Below are 25208 nucleotides of genomic sequence, written 5' to 3'. Positions count from 1 at the left end.
AGTGTCTTCATTCATTCAGTCCTCAAACCCCCCAAAAAACACAAGGCACCCCGGAGCATTCAACGACATCCAGCGTTTCTGTGCCAAACTCATCCAGATTCACCCCCCAACCCTCCTCTCTTCTCTTTCAAGATTAGATCCACAAAATAAATTTAAAAAAAAAAGAGAGAGAGAAAACTAGATTAACTCAATTTCTAAAAAACGAGGAGAAAATAATAAACTGAGGCTGGATTAAAACCCCGGCTGGCAAATTAAGATGTTAACAACCTCCATCTCCTGCACGCAACTGCTCAAAGCTCGTATCCCCTCCTCTCCCTGCCCCGTGTTCCTATAAGCCTTTTTCTCTCCTTCCTCGTCCTCATCCTGCACTCAGAGGGAAATAAAAGCACAGATTTGACCAACAGAGCAGAAACGCCGATAAAAAGAGGAGAGACAGTCACGCATTGAGCTCTACAGTCCACTTCTGAAACTTTAGGGTTCATACTTTAGGGCGGTTTTGTACTAATTTCAAAGAAAAATAGTGATTATTGATTTTTTTGGTTTCGGGCTTGAATTAAAAGTTTGCTCGGTTTGGGTTCGGGACGAGTAAAAAATGTTGATAGGCCCTGATTTTCACACAGACCACAATGCTGAGCAGCCATGGGGGCGCTAGTTTGATGTGGTTCATATGTAAAACATTTAAAGCGAGAAAATGTGTTAATATAAGAAATTAGTTCACAGTATTAAATGTGTGGTTCCCAGCCTAGAGTCAGGACCTACCATGATTAAGCCTTAGGCTGTTCTGTCTGCCTTGAAAAAACAAAATATAAAACAGACCCACGTTAGACACTGATGATACTGAACCTCTTCTTCTGAAATGCAGCTCAATGCCATTTAAGTCAGAATAGTACAAGGCAGCCTCTCCATTTCAGCCGTGCGGAGAGCTGTGGAGACCCCAGTGTGCCACACTCGGCGACCTTCTCAAAATGTCGGCGGCTGGTCACATTTCAATATCAGACACAGCCTGTTCCTGGTACCGGGGCAGGGCCGCCGGGTGGAAAAGGGTTAAATCTGAGGGCTCTCAAAACGGTAAATAAAACTGAAGAAAAGAAGGAAAACAATCTGTGGAGATTTCTAAAACCCAATTCGATGTCTTCGAAAAGCTTGTTTTGACCAAGCAACAGTTCAAAAAATGCAAATATTATCGATAAACTATCAATGAAAAGCCATGTTGTTCAGTCGAGCGGCTGATTCAGCTTCTTGTTCTTTAGTATCTCGAGTTACTTTTAACAGGTTTGTGGGCGCTTAACAGCCCAATTAACCCTTTAAAGGAAGAGTTCAACATTTCTGGAACCGGTCTTCTGGTTCTTTCAGAGAGCGGGACGTTCAGATGGACAGCTAGCCCGGCTCTCACTCAGTCAACAGTTTGTGGTTTTAGGGGCGAGTTTAGTGCTGAAACAGTTTCTCAGAACGTTAAAGAGTAAGATGACTGATTACTTTTGATTTGTTGTTTTCATGAATCCAAACCAGAACCTGCTGTAATCACTTGCGCTCAGCATTAGTCTGTATTTTTTTAAAACCCAACCTGATATTTCCAAAAATCTACGTGTTACGCCTCCGTTTCTAAAAAAACAAACTGCAGATGTGTCCACTTTCTAGCGCTCTTCTAGAGAATTCAATTACAAACTAGTTCCTAATTTTGTTAGTTTTTTTCCCCATCATTTCCATCAGTAATAATCACACAACCCATCAACTTTGTATCTGAGACCTGGGAGCACAGTTACGTCACTAAAAATAGTCATGACGTGAGGAGTCAGGTTTGATAAAGAGGATTTATATTAAATAACTAAATATGCTTTCCAAACTGACACAGGACCATCTATAAAACTTTAAAGGCGGTTATTCTCCACGCTTTTTCTCCGGAGCTGCTTAATCTTTTACTGCAGAAGTCCATACTGTCCTTTGTGAAAAATAGAAAGCTAACTGTAGTTTCCTATGTTGTCTTTGCTCACACGCCCTGCAGTGATGGCCATATTCCTCATCCAATATTAAAGCTCCCCTACATACTGTACAGTACAGAAGCCTCCCCAGGCAAAGACCCACTTCTCCTAAAGCCCCACGTTCCTTTAATATTTCACCACTCGAGCCTTTTCCCTCTCTGGAGGCTGGAGATCGGATCCGGATTCAGTCAGACCCACCCAGTAGAGACAGTTTCCACTCCGCAGTCTAATCTCTCCTGAACCCGGATCCGATCTCCAGCCTCCCGAGCGGAAACTGTCTCTACTGGGTGGGTCTGACTGCGTCATGGATGAGTTTTTCCTGAAGTGCTGACGATTGAGGATCAACAGAAGCTAATTCAGGCTTTTTCATTTGTCAGGTTTCTCTCAGATATTTTATTTTCAGTTCTTTCTTTATTGAATTTCTGCTTCAGTGTTTACACAGGTGGATGCAGCAGTTCATTTTATGCTAATGAATAATAATCTTACTTAATATCACACTTTCCAGCTGAAGAGAAGAAAATTACTTAATATATCACGGGTTCTTATTAGATTGTGTATTTAATCCGATTTTTTAATTACAAAATAGCAAATTCACACGTTTACATCGGTCCTGTTGAGACTGGACAAAGACATTATTTTCCTCGGCCTTTATAAAAACCTATTTCCTCCGAGTAACTTCCATATTCACACAGGCTGCTTTTTACCAAAGCTTAGTGGTGGAAATGTACGTTACACTGAATCACGTGAGCTACTAAAATGCAGGTTAATCCAGCCTTTTTACTCAGCCTTTAGTTGTTCGTGCTGACCTTAGGGTTTTATACCTTAGAGAATTTACTGTATTTTAATTTCATGACTTTTGAGTAAATGAGCATCACAGTTTTATTACAAGACAGAAAAGACCAGATCGCTGCACTGAAATCAAGTAAAGACATAATTACCACCGTGTTTTGAACTTCCTCTGCCTGGACCCTAAAGAGGAGTTTAACTCCTTGCCCTTAGGACGGAGGCTCATTAACCCTTCTTGACCTCTTTGTATGTTTAAAGCCTTGAAAACCATCAATCGCAGTTTATTTAGGATGAAAACTTTGCTGCTTTTGTCATGTGGGGACCCACCCGGAACTGGCCCACAAACCAGTTTTAGCTACCGGTCCGGCGGCGGAGAAACAAGGCCTTCCATGTTTTGAAGTGGGTAAAGAAGGACTGCGCTTGAAGTTAAATATCAGCCGTAGAACAGTTTAATTTTTAATTAATTTGCCGTTGAAGGAGTTGATCAGACGTGGACTGATAAAAGGGGCTCCAAAGGGTTGTATTCGGGAGTAAAATAGTCTGAAACTACAAGCAGAGAAATGGCAGCTGTGGTGACGGGGAATCCCCAGAGCAGATCTTTTCCGAGGTGTGCATACTAAAAAACGATAAAATCTTCTTCAGCGGTGACGTACCTCTCCTTAAAATGCCCTCCGTGGCTCTGCAGCTCCGTGTTCCAGTGTCAGACTGCTAAATGCCCAACGGTCTGTATCCACCGCTCGGACTTAATTACACCACAGCTCTGCCAAAGGCAACACAACATGGCTTTTCAAGCAGCTTCACATACCGTATCCGAGCCAGCCCTAAACAACAGCCCCCCAAAATCTTTGATCTAATTACTTGGCATTGCTGCCCATCGAGGAAGTGGTGATTTCACTCCAATTAAATAAAAAAAAAAAAAAAGTCTTTGAAATCGTTGCATAACCACCGAGAAATAAAAGGAGCTTAACGGGAAGAAAAGAGTGGGGAAGCTTATGTGTTGTTCTGAAATTCCTCAGATCTAAAAATACACAGCAGCCCGGATTCTCATGGCGACTGATTGGGAGCGGAGTTGGTGGCTTTCAAGCGGCACTGCGACCACAGAGCCACAGAGCCACCAACCAGAACTATTCTTATCCTGCAGACTGGAGCCTCGGCTGCAGATGACTGCGCTCACACCAGCTCCCGTTAATGAGCAGAAAAAGGCTGAAGACGTTTCCTTTTAAAACTCATCCAACAGCCTCATGTTGGTGCTGAACTGCCGGAGACTTTGAAACCTGCAGCTCGTTTGAGTTTCGGCTTCACCCTCAACATTTAGTTTCCTTTTCTTGGTTTTTCTCAAAACTCTACTCTTAACTATATTGATAATCGGTTAATCTTTGAAGTAATTTTTAATCAAAAAACGGCATAAAATGCTGTTTTCAGCCTCTCAAATATGAAGATGTCCTGCTTTTCTCTGTGTTATGTCTCTGTGTTAACTGAATATCTTTGGGTTTTGAACTGTTGGTTAGAGAAGACAAGACATTTAAAGACGTCATCTTAGACTTTGAGAAGCTGGGATGGACAATGTTATAAACTAAAGGATTAATTGATATTGAAAAAAATCAGTTTACTGTCACATAAGACAAAGAGAGGAAGAAAATCTTTTCTATTCAGAAGTCACAACTAGGAAATATTTGGTATTTTTGCTTGAAAAATGAGTTTCACAGTGGATAATAGTGGCTTGTCTGACTGTCCTTGAATGCACCAACAGTAAGTTCTCCACCAGACAATAAAAAGAAAATGAAAATATTCCCTAAATGTTCACACTGATGGAGCAGGTATCTGCTGCTTTTTGTCTTTCTCTATAGCCACAAATTGATTGATTGATTTTTAACAGCACGGCTGAAATGAACTGGAACCCCCGGCTGCTCTGAAAGCATCAGCCAGTCTGAAAACCTGTGATCGGCAAAGACGGACTATAAACTGTCCTGGATTTTTAGAGATCAGGCCATAAAAACTCCGGTATGGTCTGCTAAGGCGACACGGAGCATGTGACAGTACAGGTAATTGCACCAGGGGGGCGTTGCCAGTTTTGAAAGTGCTCCCCCACAAAAAAAAAAAAAAAAAAAAAGCCCCAAAAAAGTCAAACTCTAGCCGAGTGTTTGAGCAGCAGCACATGGTATCCATTAAAACAGAAAAGAGCTCTGGTTGGGAAATCACCCGCAACCACCAAACCAATGCTGCTGACTGTGGCTTCAATGTTTCTGTAGCTGCTGCTCGCACAAGTAGCCAGACGTCATTCAGAGATTCTATTGTTTTCTAAAAACGTTTTCATTTGACTTAAGTGGAAAAAGGAAAAACGGGGAAGAAGAAAACCTGCCGCTCTGTCCATGTTTAACACACTAAGATCGACGTCCTCCATCCGTCTGCTCGTTACAAAGCACGCTGGTTTGCACCAACTTGCATAAAAAGAAAACAAGATGAACTCAGTGCTTGTTTGGAGAATCCGACAGGAGCTATATAAACTCATCATCTTAGATGACTCAGTTAGGCAAAAAGTTCTGTTTGACGTCTTCAAGGTTTTAACGCGTTCCGCTTGTAAATTTGTCCATTTCTCATTATCATAGATTAATCAGGTGATTATTTCCTTCATTCATTAACTGAGATGATCCCAATTAACACATTTTTTTCCCAACCAACAGCTCAAAACCCAAAAATATTCCATTTACTGTAACACAAGACTAAGAAGAAAACGGCGAATCCTCGCGACAGAGAAGCTGGAAGCAAAGAATGGTTGATATCTTTGATTGTAAAACCTGAATAGATTCATTGATGATCACAAAGGAAAAAGAAAACTAGAAGTGAACATGTCCAGCCACGATCATTTAAATCTCTGTCCTGTCTTTGTTGTGCAGGAGCTTTTCAGATGCTCATCATGTGTTTTGTGTTTTATTCTCTGACCTCCAGCTGAACCGTATATAAAACTCTGTATGCACACATTTCTCTTGGTTTCTATTTATTCTCCTTTATTTCCTTTTTCCTTTCTTTGTTGCCTAATTATTTTCTTCTTTCTTTTGTACTCTTGTTTTATCTGTTTCTCTTGTGTCCTCTCTCTCACTCTCTTGTCTCTGCCCTCTTTCACCTCATTTTTGATTTCCTCTTTTCTTGCCCCTAAATACCTGGTTTGTCTTTTGGTCTGTTCAACTTTCCCCCCTGATGGACTCTTGCTCTCTGGGTGCTGGGTTTGACTGTGCACGCATTAACTGTGGCTGCATCTTTGATGTTTTTTGCTTTTGTTTCCTCTCTTTCTTCTCTCTGTGGCTCTTGTAAACTAGCTGACGTGGACGCAGGTAACGATCCTCTCTCTCTTCCTCTACCTCGCTTTTTTTTCCATTTATCCGTCCATCCCTCCATCCATCGACCTTGTGATTTTGACAGCAGCGTGTTGAGAACGGCGCGGGTTCAGCGTCACGCCTCCTCTCAGTCTCGTCGAATGTTAGAGAAATGTTGGTGCTACGCTTCTTCTTTGTTTATTACTTCAAAAGTAGGAACAAGCCTGATCTCATGTGGCGGTGTCGTCCCCCAGCAGACCAGAAAATGACATGTAATGAAAGCTGAGACGTTTTAATGGACAGTTCCAGTTTTTTTTTTCTGTGTACATCAGTCCTTTTATGTGGAGCCCGGAGTTTGCCACTGGAGTAATCATGGACTTTATTTCCATAATTTCCCACCAATTTCCATGAAGTTTCCTAGAAAGAGCCGTTTAATTTGATGCTAATTTTGGGCAAATTAGAGATAAATTTCTTGCATAACCCAGAAAGTCTTTTACTTTCTGGGTTACTGAACAAAACAGGTCAGCTAAGCACGTTGAGATGTGAAATATCACTACAGGCAACTGTGCAATTCAGGATACAGTATATGAATAATAAAGTTTAAATTTCAAGGAATTTTCCCTTCAATTAGAAACAAACTACACAGGAAATATCCAGGATATTAAAGTATTTTTTAACTGATTGAGTACATTTGCATTTAAGTGATTAAAATATTACAATTCCCCAAAATGTATGGGTTAAAGACACAAGAATGAAAATGTTATTCAGGGAAGTAAACGTTGACGTCTTTGCGTGGAGATTGAGGGAAACATGCACCTCTGAGGACCGGTGCACAGTAATGGTTCTCGTCACCTTTTCCCTGTCCCAGACGAAGTTCTCAGAATCCAAGACCAAAACCTTTGAACTGGAACGAAATCCACGCTCACGCCCATCACGACCGGTCCTCCGGTTCAGGCTGCCCCAGGCGCAACGTCAGTTTTCAAACCCGTTTGATTTTGTTGCAGCCAAAAACACAGCTGAAGTCGTTTTCTCGTAGAGCGAGAAACTGACAGGACATGTTTGTCTGACATTTTACACAAGACATAGGCCTGATAAAGCAATAACAAAACCGGTCGATCCATGAGTCTTTGTTGCTCTTTAACGAGTACGGGGAGTCGATCGGTCTTATTCTTTCTCAGGTTCCACCGTTGGTGATGCTGTTCCACCGCTGAAACACGGAGCACGTCTTTGGCACGTCACAGCGGGTCTGAATCGTTTTGAATTTAAGCGTCCTCTTCCAGTTCGTCTTCATCCTACGTTTGACACGATTCGCTTTGTCAGGTTTTCCTCCGCGAAGGAAACGAAGCACCAACAAACACGTCCCTCTCACAGCCGCTGCCACCAAACGCCAACACCGACCCTGCAGCAGGTGGACGGTGTAAAACGTGGGCTTTAAGGTGGATTTCATACCTGCTGAGGACCGTTTTGAGGCTGAACCCGACGCTGACCTTGATTGGCTGCTGCTACTGAACATTTAGCTCCGTCCTTCATGTCTTGGTTTTATTTTTAAACTGACTGTCCTCGTCTTCCCCTTCTTCTTCATCCGTTGCAGCTGTGTGCGTATACATTAAACAACAAACTGCGTTGCATTGCTCTCCCTCATACACACACACACACGCCCACTGTGTAGAGATAAACATAAATGTATAAACACACCAGCACTGAGCCGTCTGCTTTGCTGCAGCGGCGCGAACCCCCTCACTACACCTCTTCTTTGACACTTCCATTCTGATGATTAGAGGAACCAGATCATTTATTATTATTATCTTTTCTATCAACACGTTGATTATTTAATGAGACACACTGAACACACAGATTCACTTTTGCCACTTTCTAACATTCATGCAAAAGTTTTGAGGAAAGGGAAAACTTCAGCTTTACACGGGGGCCTAATATTTCTATTGGACGGCCGGATTTGGCCCACTTGCCACTGTTTGCATACCACTGCTATACATTATTCTGAGATAGTGTGTGTGTGTGTGTGTGTGTGTGTGTGTGTGGTCAACCTCTTCCCGTCCTCACCACCATATAAACATGCACTGTATCATTACCCTCTCGGTGTGGCGGAGGCCGTTGCCGCAGCGACGATCTCCTCATGCTGTGCTGCGGCTCCGTCCGCTCCCTCCGACTCGTCCACGGCGTTTAGAGATCAGCTGATCCCGAAGACGGGACCTGAATTAACGTCCGGGCTCCATTTTTAGTCCGGGAGACTTCCTGTAAATCCCGAGGAAGAGACGCTTGTTCCCACACTGACCAGAACTGAAACATCACTCCGCTGCAGTTTATATTTTCACTAGCAGCTGCCGCTCTCTCCTTAAAGGAACAATTCACCGAAAATTAAAGTTCAGGCGTCACTTTGATAAGTAACTGTAAAGCGGGAGTCTCTTTACTCTCAGGAAAAAACAAATGTGTGGGTTTTTTTTACTGGGATATGGTGCGGAAATCCACAAGTTTGTGAGCATTAAATTTGACTTAAATACAAGTTAATTATAATAAGAACTATTATAATTATTTGAAGAGAAAGCAGAATCAGAAACAACAATATTCCAAACAGTAAAGACATTTAAACGAGGATAAAAAGCGTAACCGCTTCACATTTTGAATTTGTTAAGTCACCAATCAGACTGTACCTTTACACCCTGTGTGTTTTTATGTAGCGCATTTCATTTCTAAAGGTAATTCAGTGCATTATAAAAACACAAGATGAGAAAGGCAGCATCAGATATTTTTTTTAAAAACTAAGGGACCACTTTAAAAGGATAAAAAAAGGGAGGTTAATGATAAGTAATGTTTTTTTTTTGCCCTTTTTATTTCCGCCCTTACAATCAGTCTGACCTCGTCAGCAGCAGATGACAAGATGAACGAAGCCCCACTGATCAGCTCGACATCCAACATAACATACAGCCAAAAGCACGGAGGTCGAGTGCAGAGTCTAGTCCCATGAGCTTAAAATAAAAATGTATAACGGACGAGTCATGGGAAAGAATCACATCTGAGAACTTCAGTGAAACTACATTAGGGCGCCACACTGTGGATTTCATTCAGTGAGCAGAATTTAACCTCAAAATGTTCTGTTTTTACATTTGAGCCGTCGCCCACGGGAACACGGTCCCTACAGACTCACTGTTGATCCACAGTCGGACAAGAAATGAAATATCAAAAATAATGTGAGCGCAAGTCAATTTTTTAAGCTTTTAGAGGATGTATGACGAAGAAAATGTATTTCAAGAAAACAGGCCAAACTGAGACTGGAAAACCCGACCAGGTCAAAGGTCATAGGTCACATCAGGGGTCAAAGGCAAAGCAGACGTCAAATTAGAGGAAGACTTCTAAGTCTGATGAGAATTCAGGTCATACGGCTCCACTACAGCGTGTGTGTTTCTGTATGTGTCAGCCAGGTCATTGTCTCAGTTTTGACAGAATGAGGATACAAGCATACACACACACACACACACACACACACACACACTCATCATCATCATCCAGGTATGTTTTCACCTGCAGAGCTTCATTCCTCACATTCAGCTGCAGGTGGTTGTTACGGTAACACTGTGTGCCTGTTTCTAATGTAGTTCTTTCCCCAACACGTTGTTTTAAAATCATGTTTATTCATTTTAATCATCGTACATATTCTCCGATCGCCCTCCTCTCATTTAGCGTTCATCATCTTTCACCCAATCGATCAGTCAATCAATCAATCAGTCACCCACCGATTCCCCTGTAGAGCAGACGCACATGAATCATCCAGCTGCTCTTCTCTCCCGCGTCGTCTCTGATGGTTGTCGTCATTTCCTGCAGGCGGTCGCTTTAAGAAGGAGATCGTGGTCGACGGTCAGAGTCACCTGCTGCTCATCAGAGATGAAGGGGGCCCCCCAGAGGCTCAGGTGAGTACTGCACCTGAACGAAGCCTGCTCGCCAAACTTTTCCCTCGCATGCAGGGGTGTTTGGGTCACTCACGGCCAGCTGTGTGTGTTAATGTAGAAAGACAGGTTACTGGTTATGTCACTGGTTTTGGGGGAAAAAACATAACACGAACTTCGGACTTTCACAATCTGGATGTGAGGTGTTGTGTGTGGTGTTGGTGAAATAATGTCTAGGCTTGACTATTTAAAAAAAATGTTAAGATTTTTAGATGATGGACTTTATTTCAGTGAATATAACAGGTTCCTGCACAGTCTCCTGAAAAAATCCCTTAGTCATTAACACAGGGAGATGCAGGAGCAGTAATGGAGGCTTGGTTACTTCCACCTACAAACCTGAGTAGTTTATGATGTGGGCAGATTTGTCACAATTAATTTGAAATGTGGTTTCATCACAAGAAATTTCCCACTTTCATTCATAATTTGAATGTATGAAAGAAGTGTTTTTAACCATGGTTCTCATCAAACTTCTCTAATGTTAAGATCACTCATTTAAAAATGAACTACTTCTCTCGATTTGGATGACAAACGTGTTTTTGTGCCGCATGAAAAACACAGTTTTTTGTGTTGCGTGATCAGAGAGAATCCGTCCGGGATGAAACTGGAGGGTTTTTTGTTTTTTTTTGTCTGTCCTGCAAACTGACCAAATGGATTTCTAACGTGAGCGAGTCTAGACAGAAACTTCATGAATAATTCACTTGTTTTCTTTTTGCTCCTGAACTCTCTGCCTTTCAAAGTTTTATCTCCTTCCCTCCCTCCATTTCTCCCTCTCTCCATCCCTGTGAACATCAGTTTTCTTTTAAGGATAAGTCTGTTGTTAAACTACATTTTTCTCATAGTCAACAAATCCCCAGTGCAGATTTAAACCAACCCAATGTGTGTGTTTGTCTTTTAACACTTTCTGACTTCTTTACCTCTGTGTGGTTCTCAGCTCCCAGTTCCTAAAAAAGACCTCACTAATACAGCGTTTAACGTTTTAAAAAAGGTTCTGTAATTTCCAGGAGGAATAAGTGTGTTTGTTGTGGCCTGTTTTCTGCAGAGTTAAATGTAAATAAAGTTGTTTCTTCAAACTGTCTGTCTCCAGTTTGCGTTGTGGGTCGACGCTGTGATCTTCGTCTTCAGTCTGGAGGATGAGATCAGCTTCCAGACGGTCTACCACTACTTCAGCCGCCTCGCCAACTACAGGAACACCGCCGACCTGCCGCTGGTGCTGGTCGGCACGCAAGGTGGGACGGACACACACACACACACACACACACACACACACCATAGACAATCTGTATGACTTTCTAATGCGTTGCTGCCATCTAGTGGAGTATTATCAGGATTACAGTTGAAAAGCTCAGTGGTGTCTCTTTATTCTCACTATACAAAACACCACTACACAAGGAAACGGAGCTGAAACAATCAGTTGATTGACAGTAAAATTAGTCAGTTTTAGTAATCAGTTGATCTGTCTTTTAAATTGTTTGTCAAGCAAAATTGTCAATAATCCTCTGGTTCCAGCATCTTAAATGTGGAGATTTCCTGTTCTTTTATGTTTTATATCATTGTAGACTGAATATTCTGGGGTTTTAACACCATTGGTTTGGCAAATAGAACAATTAGGAGACATCACTGAGAGCTTTAGGAAACTGTAATTGTTTTTTGTTTTTTTTCACAAGTTCCTGACATTTTTCTCATTATTTTCATCATCAGTTAACCTGCCGGGATTTTTACTCAATTAATTGTTTGGTCCATATCCTGTCAGAAAATGCCCTTCGCACTTTCCTAAAGCCCAAGGTGGTAATGTCAGATGAGTCTTCATGGCCACAGACCACAGAGTGGGAAACATTGTTGAAACAGACATTGAATGGACCATCTGAGAAGGAGAAATCCTCCATTGCCACACATGTAACAGCAGAGGGTGCCAGAGTATCACCCAAGTTTCCGGTGTTCTCTCCCCGAACAATGTGCTCGTGTTCCCTTTTCCATCATCGGTTTTTAAACCAGGAAGCTGTGCTCGGAACATTTATTAAGCGCTGATCTTGCAGCTTTCATAAGATATATGAAAGCGTGGCTTCTCCTTGACCTACTGCGGCTCAGATTGCATTTCATTTTTAAGGCACATTGGACAGAAGCATCTGCCGAATGAATACATGTAAATGTAAATCATATTTCTTTATTTGTAGCACGCTTTTTTTTTTTTTTTTTGCCTTCATATGGAAAATTGACATAATGATCAGTAAGCAAATCAGTCCAAAGATTTTTAGATACTTTCTGTTTCACAAGAACTCACGACACTTCTTTACATTTAGAAAGAGTAAAACATGTTCAGGTGGTAGTTTTGTCATTTTACTCTCAAAAAATGTGCGGGTTAGGATTTCAGGAAAACTGACATTTGGAAATTTTGATATGTAAAGACATAAGACGTGAGCCCTTTCTCTTCCTTTTCCTTCTCAGATGCCATCAGCTCAGCCAACCCCAGGGTGATCGACGACAGCCGGGCCCGAAAGCTCTCCAACGACCTCAAACGCTGCACCTACTACGAAACCTGCGCCACCTACGGCCTCAACGTGGAACGAGTTTTCCAGGACGGTAAGAGCCATCTGTCCATTTCCAACACACTGTTAAAACACAGCGAAAGTGTCCAGCATAACCTCGTCGTCAGCAGTTGTGGTCAGGAGACCAGAGTCCAGTCCACTGGGAAGGTGACATTCCCCCCCCCTCCCGATGCCCCATTCGGCCCCTCTTAATCACACGTCAATTAAGAATTAAATGGACCCGCTCAGCTATTTAGCTCAAACCGAACTGCAATTAAGTTTTATCATAGCGAGGGGAGGGAGGGAGGGAGGGGGAGACACCTACAAAAAGAGACGATTCCCCGACGGGATTAATAAAAGAATCAGACATTATAGGAGGAGGAAGGAGACGAGGTGAGGAGGAGGAGGAGGAGGAGGAGGAGAGTGTCCGGAGTCGTCAAGGTCCTGGGTGAATGTTGTTGGGCCTTACTGGGCGTAAGATGGAGCATCTAAGAGTCATGACCAAACAGCCACAGAGCTGCTACAAGTCTGACCTTGATTTTCAGCATTTTGTTCAGAGTGAAGTTGCTGAGACCGGAGGTGAGAGGGAATTCATAGTGTTTGATTTAACCTCCTGGAAATGCTGGACGGGTGGGGATCATTTATCAGGACGATATACTGAGAGCCGGATCATTTAGGCTGTCTTTACGGCTACTGGGCTTTTTTTTCCCTGTCATCTCTAACAATGTCTGACATTATTCATCTTGTCCTGACGACTTTAACTTCAACCTCCAAAAGCCCTTTTTCTGACCAATGTTGCAATTAAGATTTTCATCATTTTCTTTTAATTAAACTTGAGATAGTAGCAGAATCGCAAATCGAACAGCGAAATGTCGTGATGGACGATGGCATCCGGACATTTTCCCAGCCACTCTGCCATCAGGTCCTCTGTTTTGTGTTTTGCTGGATAATCCGCTGTAGGCATCATATCCCTGTAAGACAACAGAGTGGCACCCAGTTTTACTTTATCCGCTGTGGAATAAAGGGGGGGGGGTCACCATGATGACTGTCGGCCAGTCATCTATTGGCCCAACCCTAATATGAAGATTGACTGATCAGACATAATCACAGTTGTAGCCCACACTTGACGTTACTGAATAATATCCATATATAATCATGACATTCAAAAGTGGTGCTATATTACATTACTTATATTAGTTAGTTTCAACTATTCTATAGTTGCAGTTGCAGTACAGCAACAATGACAGACTAAAAACAATATAATGTTCTGCCCGACCATCTCATGTAGTAGGTTAGCTAAAACAAACACTGACATGTGTGACTTTTAGCGTCAGAGGAAAGATTGGGTTCAGATTTATTGACTCTGGACAATGTGAAAAGTTTTCAGAGGACGTGGCGACAAGAAGGTTAAAATCCGAAGGCTCAAATCCCGGGAGGAGATTGAACCACTCGTCCTATAGCTTCAGCCCTGTCAGTGAAACAAAAGAAGTGCGAGGCAGAAAAGCTTTTTTCTATCATTGCGCTGGAGTATTTTTGCAAATAGTAAACCCTGCAGCTCATTTTTTACATTCTGAAAGCACATTAAGAAGAGGAGACAGAGCTGAGACGTTAATGAAGCGGCTGGTCGGCAGGCGCAGGGTTAACGGCTGTAATTAGAGAGAAATAAATGACACGACTCAGCGGTTAATTAGCAGAGCTGCATTGAGTCTGTCAGCCTCTGGCTCCGTCTGCATCCACCTGAGTTTTATACTCGCGGCTCAGATTCTGCTGCTGAAAGCTCAGGCTGTGTTTACAGGTTGAGGTGAAGCTCTTCAGCACAAACACACTGGGTCACTTTATGAAGTGGAAACCAGACGGTTTACGCTCAAAGAAACAATCGGGCGCGATTCTCATGTGGGCTCTAATTAAAAACTTCACACCTTCACTTACTCCATTTCTTTTATGATTCGTAACAAATTGCATAGGTCTTCTATCTTGGAAATATCGATTTAGTGATTTACCTCCAAATACCAGCTAATTGTTGGGGAAATTTTGAGGAAAGTTTCTAGAAAATTATTAGAATTTGTTGGGGTCTATTTTCAGCGGCGGATTAATCCACAGTTGGTGCTGTAGTGTGTATGCGTGGCAACAGGACTGCATGTGTGTGTGTGCTCATAGATGTGTTTTTAATAGTTTTGGGAAACGACGGAGCTCTGTGGCTCAGAGGAATCAGATACATCAGGATACTTGTTAGCAGGAGACAGTCAGTGTTTGTTTGAGTCTAAACATGAGATTTAATAACCATAATATCACCAGAACACCAGCCCTGTTTCTCCTGAAGGGGGCAGTGCAGGAACAGACACTCAACAGTGAAGTGGCGTTGAACAGATTTGACACTAGAAACACTTAATAACACAGTTTGTAAATATTAGTGAAAGTGTAACAAACTCTCAGTATTAAATACAAATATTCTTGGGGTTTTTTTTTTTTTTAATAATAAGAACAGAGGTTGAGCAGCAGCAGCATCGAGGGAAACCACAGAGGAAGAACAGCTGATGGAAAATCCTGGAAACATGAATGAAAGGAGCTGTTTTTGGCAGTAGATCATAAGCCCTGCTCTCAGTGCTCTCGGCCCAGAAGGAAGATTTCCACACTAAACGCTGCCTTATTATCTTCTTAATTATTCTGCCGTGTGTGTGTGTGTGTGTGTGTGTGTGTGTGTGTGTGTGTGTGTGTGTATGTGTCTTATTGTGTCTGACACTGTCTCCTTGTATTCTTCTCGTCATTATCCCAAATTAATCAGTTTTTTAATCATCCAGCAGAACGATGAGTTTCACGTTTTCTTTTGACGCGCGGAACATGACAGCAGCCTGCAGCTGTGTGTGTGTGTGTGTGTGTGTGTGTGTGTGTGTGTGTGTGTGTGTGTGTGTGTGTGTGTGTGTGTGTGTGTGTGCGTGTGCGTGTGTGTGTGTTACTACAACTGAAAGTGCATCTGAATGCAAAACAATTTCTGCGTTTTGTATTTGCCTTTGCTTTTATTTTTTCATGTGTGGGAAAATGATTTGCTAGAATATACATGTCCAAACACATACACACGTTAGTTCCGTTATCCCTGTGCGGACACTCCTTGACCTAATGCATTCCTTAGCTCCTAACCTAAAGCTAAACCTAAAACCATGTCTTAACCTTCAAAAACCAGTCTGGACCCGAGGGGACCACATGAGTTCCCGTAGGTTAGTGTGCATTCAGGTTAAAGTCCCCACCGGAATATGATAACAAGTACACACACGCACACACACAGAGAGCTGCAGTCAGCTGATCTGCAGAGTCACTGTGGCTGAACAGACTCGGTTCGTGTTTCAGAAACTGAAATTTGTTTAAACACATTTCGTTGCACCTGTTTGTTCACGTGTAGACATGGATTTCCAAAATAAAAGCTCAAGCACAGACAGGAAACTGAATAAAAAGACAGAGAATAAAAAAATATGAAGACAGTTCAGGACTGTAACTTGGTTCCTTCTACAAATTATGTTCTTTCTATAATCTTTGTATTTGTGCTTTATATACGCATATTGATAAATATTCATTTAGATTTATTTAAGTTTTCCTTCAGTATTATAATGAAGAAAAGCTCCAACACCTGTTAGAAGGTTATATACAGATATATATTGAAAATACACTGAGAATTTAAACTACTCTTCCTTTTATTGTCTTTGTGGCCTATTCGGTGATTTATTCCTTTATCTTAATTATATTTACTAGAACATTCACAGTAAATCCAGTTTTACACGTCGTCTTCCAATCCTGGCTTTTGTCTGAAGATTTTGTAGTTTATATGTTAAAACTGATTTTAAGATTTTGATTTCTTGTTAATTAAATCCACGGTTCAGTTTGACCTGCAATAACATAATTATTTAGATTCCTAATCGATTCTCGATCCTCTGTGATTGTTTCTATATTTATGTTTATCCTCCGCTGCCTGTATTTTTTTCATTTCTTCCTCGGCTTTAGTTGTCGCTCGATGTTTCATTGTCATCTTGAGCAAAGTTCACTCTCAGACTTTCTCCTTTTCCCCGACAGATTGTTCCTCGACACTGATTTAAACGACATCTTCGTGTTTGTCGATCATGAATAAAATTTCTGAGGGAATGTGTGTATATATTGATCTCACATGCATATGTCTAAGACCTTCGCTTCATTTGGCCTCTGGATTGATTCGGGGTGGGTGGGGCTGGTTGGCCGGCGTGGGGGGGGGGCTGTAATTACAGCGTTCATATTCAGCTCCATTATCAGCTGGATCATCACGCCGACGAGCAGAGGCTCCTGGTGAAGAAACGCTGATTCGCACTAATTTGACGTGACTGGTTTGTGTGTGTGGGACAATAAAGCGTCTGTGGCGAGCGTCGTAAATGTAGTAAAGGTTTTGATGAGTTCCAGCGGCTGCACAGTGAGAGAGCGAGAGAGGAGGAAGTTGCATGAGTGACCACAACGTTTAGTGTTAAAAAATAATTGGCCTGCTGTTTGAGGTTCAAACCCACAGAAGCCGTAATTTAATCTTATTTTTATAGCGGTTTGCCCAAGTTTTGAATAGTGATAAACATAAACTGATCGAGGGCATCACTAGTGCTCGGTTGAGGTTTGTCACCATGAAAAAAAAATCCCTCGGTGGCTCTGCGGCTTTAAACACCAGCCCTTTCAGCTTTTAGTTATTTTCTAGATCAATTAATTGATCGTGTAATGTCAGAGCTGAAGTGAAAAATGGCTCTTACAACGACCTGACATGTTCAAAGCACGTTTTGTCTGAGTCGAACGGTCAAAAACCCCAAAATATCAGTTCACTCTCACTGAAGACCGGACAATATTCACACTAGAGTTGATGAATCGATCGGTTGATCAACAGAAAAATAATCAGCATCTGTTTTGATAATTGATTCGTCATTTCTGTCCATTTTAAAGCAAACGTTTGATGGTTCCAGCTTCTCCAACGTGAGAATTTGCCACTTTTTTCCAGTCTTGCGTCGTAGTAAACTGAAAATCTTGGGCTGTTGGTCAAACACAAAAAGCTATCTGACGACAGCACCCTGGGCTCTGGGAAATTATTTTCATGATTGTCTGGTGTTTTACGGACCAAACACCTGATCAGTCAATTGAAAAAATAATCAGCATATTAATTGATAATGAAAATAAATGTTAGTTGTAGGGCTAATGCACATTTAAGAAGCTAAAGCCAATACATTTTGGCACCTTTCATTAAAAAAAATACTTGAAACATCTGTTCCCTCAGTCCAATTGATGCCAAATGATTTCCAGAGTAACATGAGCTGCTGTAACTGACGTGTGTTGAAAACAACCCTAAAACAACAAGTTTAATAAATCTGTTTTTATTCTTAAAATAAATAAAATTCTCAAAAACAAACGCTGTGGAAAACGGGCCCATCGTTGAACCTAATCAATGACTCCTCCTGTAAACGAATAATTACAAGGTTGAATGTGTTTTGTCTTTATTTGTTTCCGTAATTTTCTTTGTTTTAGGCTGTGACTCCAGTGTGTGTGTGTGTGTGTGTGTGTGTGTGTGTGTGTGTGTGTGTGTGTGTGTGTGTGTGTGTGTGTGTGTGTGTGTGTGTGTGTGTGTGTGTGTGCGCGCTGTTAACGTGTAATTTGCTGTAATGGGAAGTGAAGCCTCGTCCAGTCGGGGGGAGTGACCTCTGTGTGAGGGATGGAGGGGGAGGAGGGAGGGTGACAGTGCCGTGCTCCCTCGTCCATCAGCGTGCTAATTTAATTAGCCTAATTGCACCGACATGAACCCCCCAACACACACACGTGCACACACACACACACACACACACACACACACACTACTTATTCTTCTACTTCTTTCTAATCCGTGTTAGAGAGCAGACGCAGGGTACTAACGAGCTCAGATGACCTCCCACACAATCACTCAGAAACGTTCACCCAGACACACAAAAATACTCAAACACAAATGTGAAGCACCTCATACAAACAGGAATACGCACAAAACACTGATTAACACAAAACGTCTGTACATACACACAGTCCACAACCACTGATGCATGTAAACAAACATCTGAACTAGATCCGGGTCCAGGAACTTTATACGGCGTCTTTTCTCTGAAAGGACACTAGATGGCAGCGTGAGACCACGAAACCAAAGTAATGCTAAATACAAAAAAAAAAAGAAGATATTTATGTTTTTTCAAACTACCATGATGACGAATGATCTTTCACGCTCAACTCGCAAAAGTGGGTTTTGCATATTTTGCGAAACTGAGAAAACCGTCTACAGGTTTAAAGAGGTGTGACCGTCTCCAGTGGTTGTAGCTCAGTGTCGGGTTCACATAGATATCAAGCACTGGAATGTGTTGACTTCATTGTTGCGCCCTCGTGATTTACAGGGGTTTTTTTTTTTTTTTTTTTGTGGTTGGCAAAACCTTTGATTATTCTTAATTTTACTGATTTACTGTCATAACAACTGATTAACACACAAACCCCACTTTCCAGAATCATATATCACAGGTAACACAATCATGGCTATATGATGTTTTTTTTTTACGTTTGTTTTTTTTATGGCAGCACCGTCAAATGGAAATATTCTACTTTTCCCAAAATTTGGTATTTTTGGAAACTTTGGAATCTCTGCGAGGATTTGAAATTCAGTTGTGCAGTTTTAACGCTGCGTTTCTCATTTGTCATTCTAACCCCCCGAAAAGCGTTGACGAGTTGCCCTGAGTGACCTGAAGCAACTCATATCTGCCATGTGTTTAACTTCTTCAGTCGTCCACACTGTTACTTCACCTTTTTCACTATTACAACATATGTTCTGATAAACATCATGATTGTCTTCAACCATGTGATGCACACATCTGGAGCTGACTGTCGCTTCAGCGTCTGACTTTAAAGTGAAAAGAGTGAAACACTGCAGAGTCCCCCCCCCCCCTCTTTATGTCTCACCCAGTGGTGCAGCCCCGTCATAAATCTGATCAAAGGGGAGACGTTTCCATTAGAAGAAATGGCAGCTTCTCAGAGCAGAACCGAGATTGATGGATAAAGTTAAATCGCATTAATCGTGCAGTTTAAATATTTAGCACAGTCTTATCATAACTGTTCTTAACACTTAAGGTAATATACAGCCTGCCAGGTGCAGGACGGGCACGCTGACATGTGTGCGAGAGGCTCCCAGCCACAATCCGGTTTTTAGTTTTTTAGTCACGCTGGCAGCGTCGGCCTTTCTCACCAGCCTCCGTTCACAATTACATTAAAATTTGGGCCAAAACCAAAGCTGGGAGAGACAGTGCCGTTGAGTCTGATGATGCGTTTGAGGAGTGTGGCGCTGGAGCGGAGGCAGGAGAGAGTTAAGACTTTAGTGACTCCATTATCTCTGTTCCAATAAACACAGGCCTGTTTCATGCGCTCGCAGATGAAACCATTGTTTTAATTGGGCTCGTTAAAGCCCCCGGCTTCGTTAATGAGGAGCCAGTCGTAAACATTTACCTCCAGGTGACACGGTGCCGAGCCAAGGGCAGCAAAAGAGAGAGAGAAGAAACTCTGAGATGTCGTATTGTTTAAAAAAAGGAAAAAAGAAAAACCTCCACGGTGCGATGAAGCCGTTCAGAGCAAAAACAGACAATGAACGGAAAAAGTCACAGATTTCACCTCAACATCGAAACTCAGAACTTCGACATTGATTGTGCTGTTTTGCTCTTGAAGTAATGGTTTGTTCTGTTTTTGTTTTTTTTCTAATTTTCTAATTTGAATACACCATATGAGAAAGTCGGAGTTGGACTGGTGTACCTGGATTCTGGTCTTCCAACATACAATATGCTACACAACACACAACCACTGCAGAGTGGCAGCGCGTACATGTTTTGAGATCTGAGTCATAAAACTCAAGCTGCCGTACTGTGAAACCGTCCTTACATGAACACTCTGATGACCCACTCCCATGTGATCAGCTTTTAACTTAAAGGCAGATCATTGACTGACCTGCAGCAGATTAAATACGTGTTTTTTTTACGCATCAAACTCTTAAACTGGGACAATTTTGTCGTGCTACCGTTTCTGTCTTAAACTGTTTTTCACCAGCAGCAAAAAGCTCCATAAGTGTCTGGCAGAGCTTCTGTAATAAATCGAATCACAAGCCATTTGAGCTTCTGTCAGATTCAACATGTGTGCGTGGATCATTACATTTTGTTTAATCTTAATCACGTGTTGCATTGAGCTACATGCTGACGCCGTTTTGCTCGCATGCTCACAATGACACGGCCTTACACCCCGGTGTTTCGTGAGCAACGCTGAGGCCGATGGGAAGGTTTTCCAGTTATCTGGTCGTAAACCATAAAAAAAGTACTGGCCAATTTCAAATTTTGACCTGATGATGATGATGATGATGATGTGGAAAAACGCTTTATCAGCTTGTGAAGAACGAACACACAGGTCCACTGTCTGTGCTGAAGGGCATGGGCGCCATGCATGTCAGCACAAAGGTTCATAGGAATCCATCCAGCAGTTGTTGGGATGTTTCAGTCTGGACCAGACTGGTGGACCATGAGTCTCAGACCTCAGTAATACGAAGCAAATTCAAACAGCCAATCCGAGGAACGGATCGTCCCTAATTGTCTCTACAGTGATTTGTTTTTTTAGTTTTTTTTAGGTATTGATCAGCCCTCCCTGGGTAATGACAAGAATGACAGAAAACTTGAGAATTAAAATCAAGTTTACAGAAAGTTCAGTTTCATACATATTTTAGTGTCAGTACAATGCCTCACATCAAAACTTGATATTAAAGGGATTTTTTTTCTTCAATTCCAGTTGTAATTGTTAAACTGGAACCAGAAAATGTAGCGTGTGACTCTGTTTACTACTTTTTTTTGCTCTCAGATTTTAAACTTTCAGCCCCATGCAAACTGTAAAAGGCTCCTCCGGGTGATTTTACAGGCTTTAGACACTTGCAGAAAAATCACTTTATTGCAGAATCACTGCTCAGTAAAACACATCAAGCTGGACATGGATGCAGGTTTTATGTGTGTGTGGGGGGGGGACCCTGCTGAAGATGACGATTCCTTTGGCTCACTGTGTTGGGTGACGCTCCTCCTCTCCTCTGTGGCAATTTTTCTCTTTTATTTTTAAAAATCTTCAACGTCACCAAGATAGTTTGTTGTTGTTGAACACTGCAGCTTCCAGGTGATGCTAGACTGTCTCTAAGACCTCAATATATGCCACAAGTGTACATAGCCTGTATGATATAATCTGCATACGCTGGTCTCAAAAAGTCTCTCCTTTCTTGAATAAATGTTCACTTTCTTTCTCTTTTTCTTTGTCCATTGGTCCATTGGAAAGAAATTATTTTTAATTGGTTGACGCATCCATCCCTTTTCTGACTTATTGTTATATAAAAATGTGATATAATAGTAAATATTTTTACTTCATAAATAGTAACTGTAATAAATAGTTGTAGTTCAGCCTCTGGTTTTCCATCATACTTTCAGACTTTGGCTGGTATGATGGTGAAACAGGTAAAAAGTTACATTCTGTGTGGTATTAAAAAGTCCTTAAAAAGTCTTTAATTTCACTGCAACAAAACAGCACCGCACAAAAGAAAAGGCTTTCACCCCCGACGCGTCCACACAAAAAAAAACAGTACGTCTATATGTTTGTAATTCCTGCGTTTTTCTGGTGTTAAACACGTCTACAGTCATCTCTGCTTTTTCATAATCAGCCCACTTTCCTGTTGTTCCTTTGGTCACTGCGTGTTACACTATTATCTTATTGTGTGATTCCTGCGTTTCAGTTGCCCAGAAGATCGTGGCCACCAGGAAGAAGCAGCAGTTGTCCATCGGGCCGTGCAAGTCGCTCCCCAACTCGCCGAGTCACTCGTCCGTCTGCTCCACACAAGTGTCGGCCGTCCACATCAGCCAGGTCAGAGGTCAAGCTTCAGAGCTGTGATTAATGCTGTACGCCTCTGACGTAGACTCCACCATGACGCACCAACCACTGTAACAAAGTCAGGGATTTAACTATACCTTTAATTATTTACCCAAAATAATGAATTCAGAAAATGTCTCATATAGACACAAGCCTCGTGCACATTTGTCCCAAAAACAGTAAACAAACGTGTTTGGCCGTTTGGTGTTGTGATCTCTTTAAAAATGGCAGGAGATGTAAGGTTTCAGTTATGGGCTTAAACAGGTCAACACGGAGGAATTTTCATTTCTTCGTAAAAAGTCAGTCTTTAAGGTCCATTAAGTTTCTGTTGTGGAGATTCCGGTCATATGACATGATCTCGTACACCAGGAGTTTGCACAGTTGTCTCGTCCAACTCGGACAAAAACAATCCTAAAAAATGGCTCAAGACTGAACCTTCTTTAATTTTTGCTTAGTTTGACGAATGCATCTTAACATCTCAACGCTCTTTTTGGAGCTTTCAACTGTATCCCACTACCTTCGACTGCTTCATCATCTCCTGATGAAGACTGTGAGATGCAGTTGAAAGCTCTGGAAAAAGCTTAAAAAGTGGACCTTTTATTTCATCAATCTAATGTTTCCCAGGGCAGGATAAACTTTTACTCTTTTTTATGGTTGTTCAAGTGTGCATGTGTGTTCTGTAATCCAAAAAATTACTGACAAACTTTAGCAGAAACAACAGGTCTAGAGGCACAAATACACATGTGAAGACCCTGCACACGTCTGATGTTCACCACAAACTGAAGTGCATTTCGCCACACGGCTCTCACATGTGTCGGCACGCACAGACGCCCCCTCCCCGCGCTGCTGGAGCTTCAGGCCGTTAAGCTCTTCGATCCTCATCCTTCAATCCTCCATCGATTTCTCATTAAAAAGCCATCGCTCAGCGAGTCTGATCGGCGCCGCCACATCCCCCCGAGAGCCGTGTTTATCTTCCCGCCGCCTCCACAAAACAGCCCTCGGTGCATCTTTAGCTCTCACTGATTACTGTCAAGTGTTTGCCGCCTCGCCCTGCACTCAGGAGACACCTATTACACTGATGAGACGTCCAACACGTTAGACAACACTAGGAAACTTTTCTCATACAGTGCAGAGGCTCGTACATTCACAGACGACCTACAAAGGGAGGGATTTATTCCAAAATGCTCCACAAGGACTCACATTTCTAAATCATACACTCTCAAATATGTGTGAAACCATATTTTAATCAACGTTTGTGAGATTTCTCTGAAGATTTCACTGAATCCCAGAATGTCATCTGCTTTTGTTCCAGCTTTGATTGTGAAGTGAAAGTTGACATTTTATCTCAAGCTGTTAAAATCCTGTTGAGTGTTTGTGAATTTGTGAAACTGTGAGAACACGAGGGAGGTTGTTACAGAAGCTCAGTCTTATTTTCCAGCATAAAAATGTAGAAAAACATCTGAATGTTGAACATCTGATTTTTGTTTCCTCCTCCTTTCCGTCCGTCCAGACGAGTAACGGCGGCGGCAGTTTGAGCGACTATTCGTCGTCGGTGCCGTCCACGCCCAGCACCAGCCAGAAGGAGCTCCGCATCGACGTACCGCAGACCACCAACACGCCAACGCCCGTCCGAAAGCAGTCCAAACGCCGCTCCAACCTCTTCACTGTGAGTCCTTTGCCTGATAGACGTGCCTGCTTCAGGGGAGAAGGTTGTAGTTTGTGAAGTTACTGACAATAAGATGAATGAACTCAGTCAAGGACATTCTGATTCTTGCGTGTGTGTAAAACTGACCATCTCAAATTTGACAATCCTCATGCCCATGAAAATCCTGTTACACATGAAATTATAATGGTGATTTATTATAATTTGTCTCATTTTTCAATTTTAGTAGATTATAACAGGAGTTTAAAAAAGGAAAGAAAAAAAAGACAGTCTTCATCGTTGTCTGACTCGGAAACTTTTCAGTCTGATCCATTACAGACGCACATGTGTGGAGTCTGAGAAATGTCAGCTCAGATTTAGTGCAACCTTCTAGTACAAATAGTGCATCAGATGGAGGTGAGATATCCAGAGCCGCTCGGTCAGAAATGTCTAGTTTCTTCTTCATGTTGACATCAAAGATCATTACGTGTTTACACACTAAATTGAAGCATCTTAACAGGTAATAATCGTCTTAAGATGCTAAAAGTGTGTTTAAGTGTTATTTTGTCACGTTTAAATGAGTTCGAAACTGGAAGCAACCACTTGTCACTATGTTACTGTAATACTGTGTTAATATATATGACATTATATTTGACGATAAAATGAAATACCATGCAACACCACGAAAGACAGGAGCACAATTGGAAACAGCAGTGGGCAGAGCAGTCTCAGCTGAAGGAGCTCTTTATCAGTCATGTCACATGATGATGATCATGTGATAAGATCAAAAGCCCCACAACAGCTACTAAATGGACCTTGAGGCACGATTGCTTTGCCGGCTGCTGTTTGCGGCGAGGTCAAGAATGAACTCTGAAACTCAACAATCTTATTTTAATGTCTCAAGTAAAGACGAAATGATTAGTTGATTAATCAGTTAGTCGATTGACAGAAAATTAATTGGCAGCTATTTTGACAAATGATGTTTCACCTTTTCCAGTGTCAAGATTTTCTCAGTTTCATATCCCATTAAATTGAATATCCTGAGGTTGCATTTTGAGCATTTCTTTTGTCCCATATCTTTTTTTTTT

General features: G+C 41.8%; 1 protein-coding gene across 3 annotated transcripts in view; it reads left to right on the top strand.

Moving 5' to 3' along the window:
- The window catches only part of agap1 (ArfGAP with GTPase domain, ankyrin repeat and PH domain 1), a 178402-nt gene that overhangs the window by 83480 nt on the left and 69714 nt on the right, over positions 1–25208 (top strand). For 2 of the 3 annotated variants that reach the window (XM_040141921.1, XM_040141920.1), the window contains 6 exons: positions 6080–6094; positions 9914–9999; positions 11120–11261; positions 12478–12612; positions 22345–22472; positions 23989–24144. In XM_040141921.1, coding sequence (XP_039997855.1) covers positions 6080–6094; positions 9914–9999; positions 11120–11261; positions 12478–12612; positions 22345–22472; positions 23989–24144 — 662 coding nt within the window. The remainder of the gene's footprint in view (positions 1–6079; positions 6095–9913; positions 10000–11119; positions 11262–12477; positions 12613–22344; positions 22473–23988; positions 24145–25208) is intronic. The other variant, XM_040141922.1, reaches the window with a different exon arrangement.

The sequence above is a fragment of the Xiphias gladius genome, chromosome 13, assembly GCF_016859285.1.
Source record: "Xiphias gladius isolate SHS-SW01 ecotype Sanya breed wild chromosome 13, ASM1685928v1, whole genome shotgun sequence".
Classification (NCBI taxonomy): Eukaryota; Metazoa; Chordata; class Actinopteri; order Istiophoriformes; family Xiphiidae; genus Xiphias; species Xiphias gladius.
Note: the sequence above shows the minus strand (reverse complement) of the source record. Positions and strands in the feature narration are given on the sequence as shown.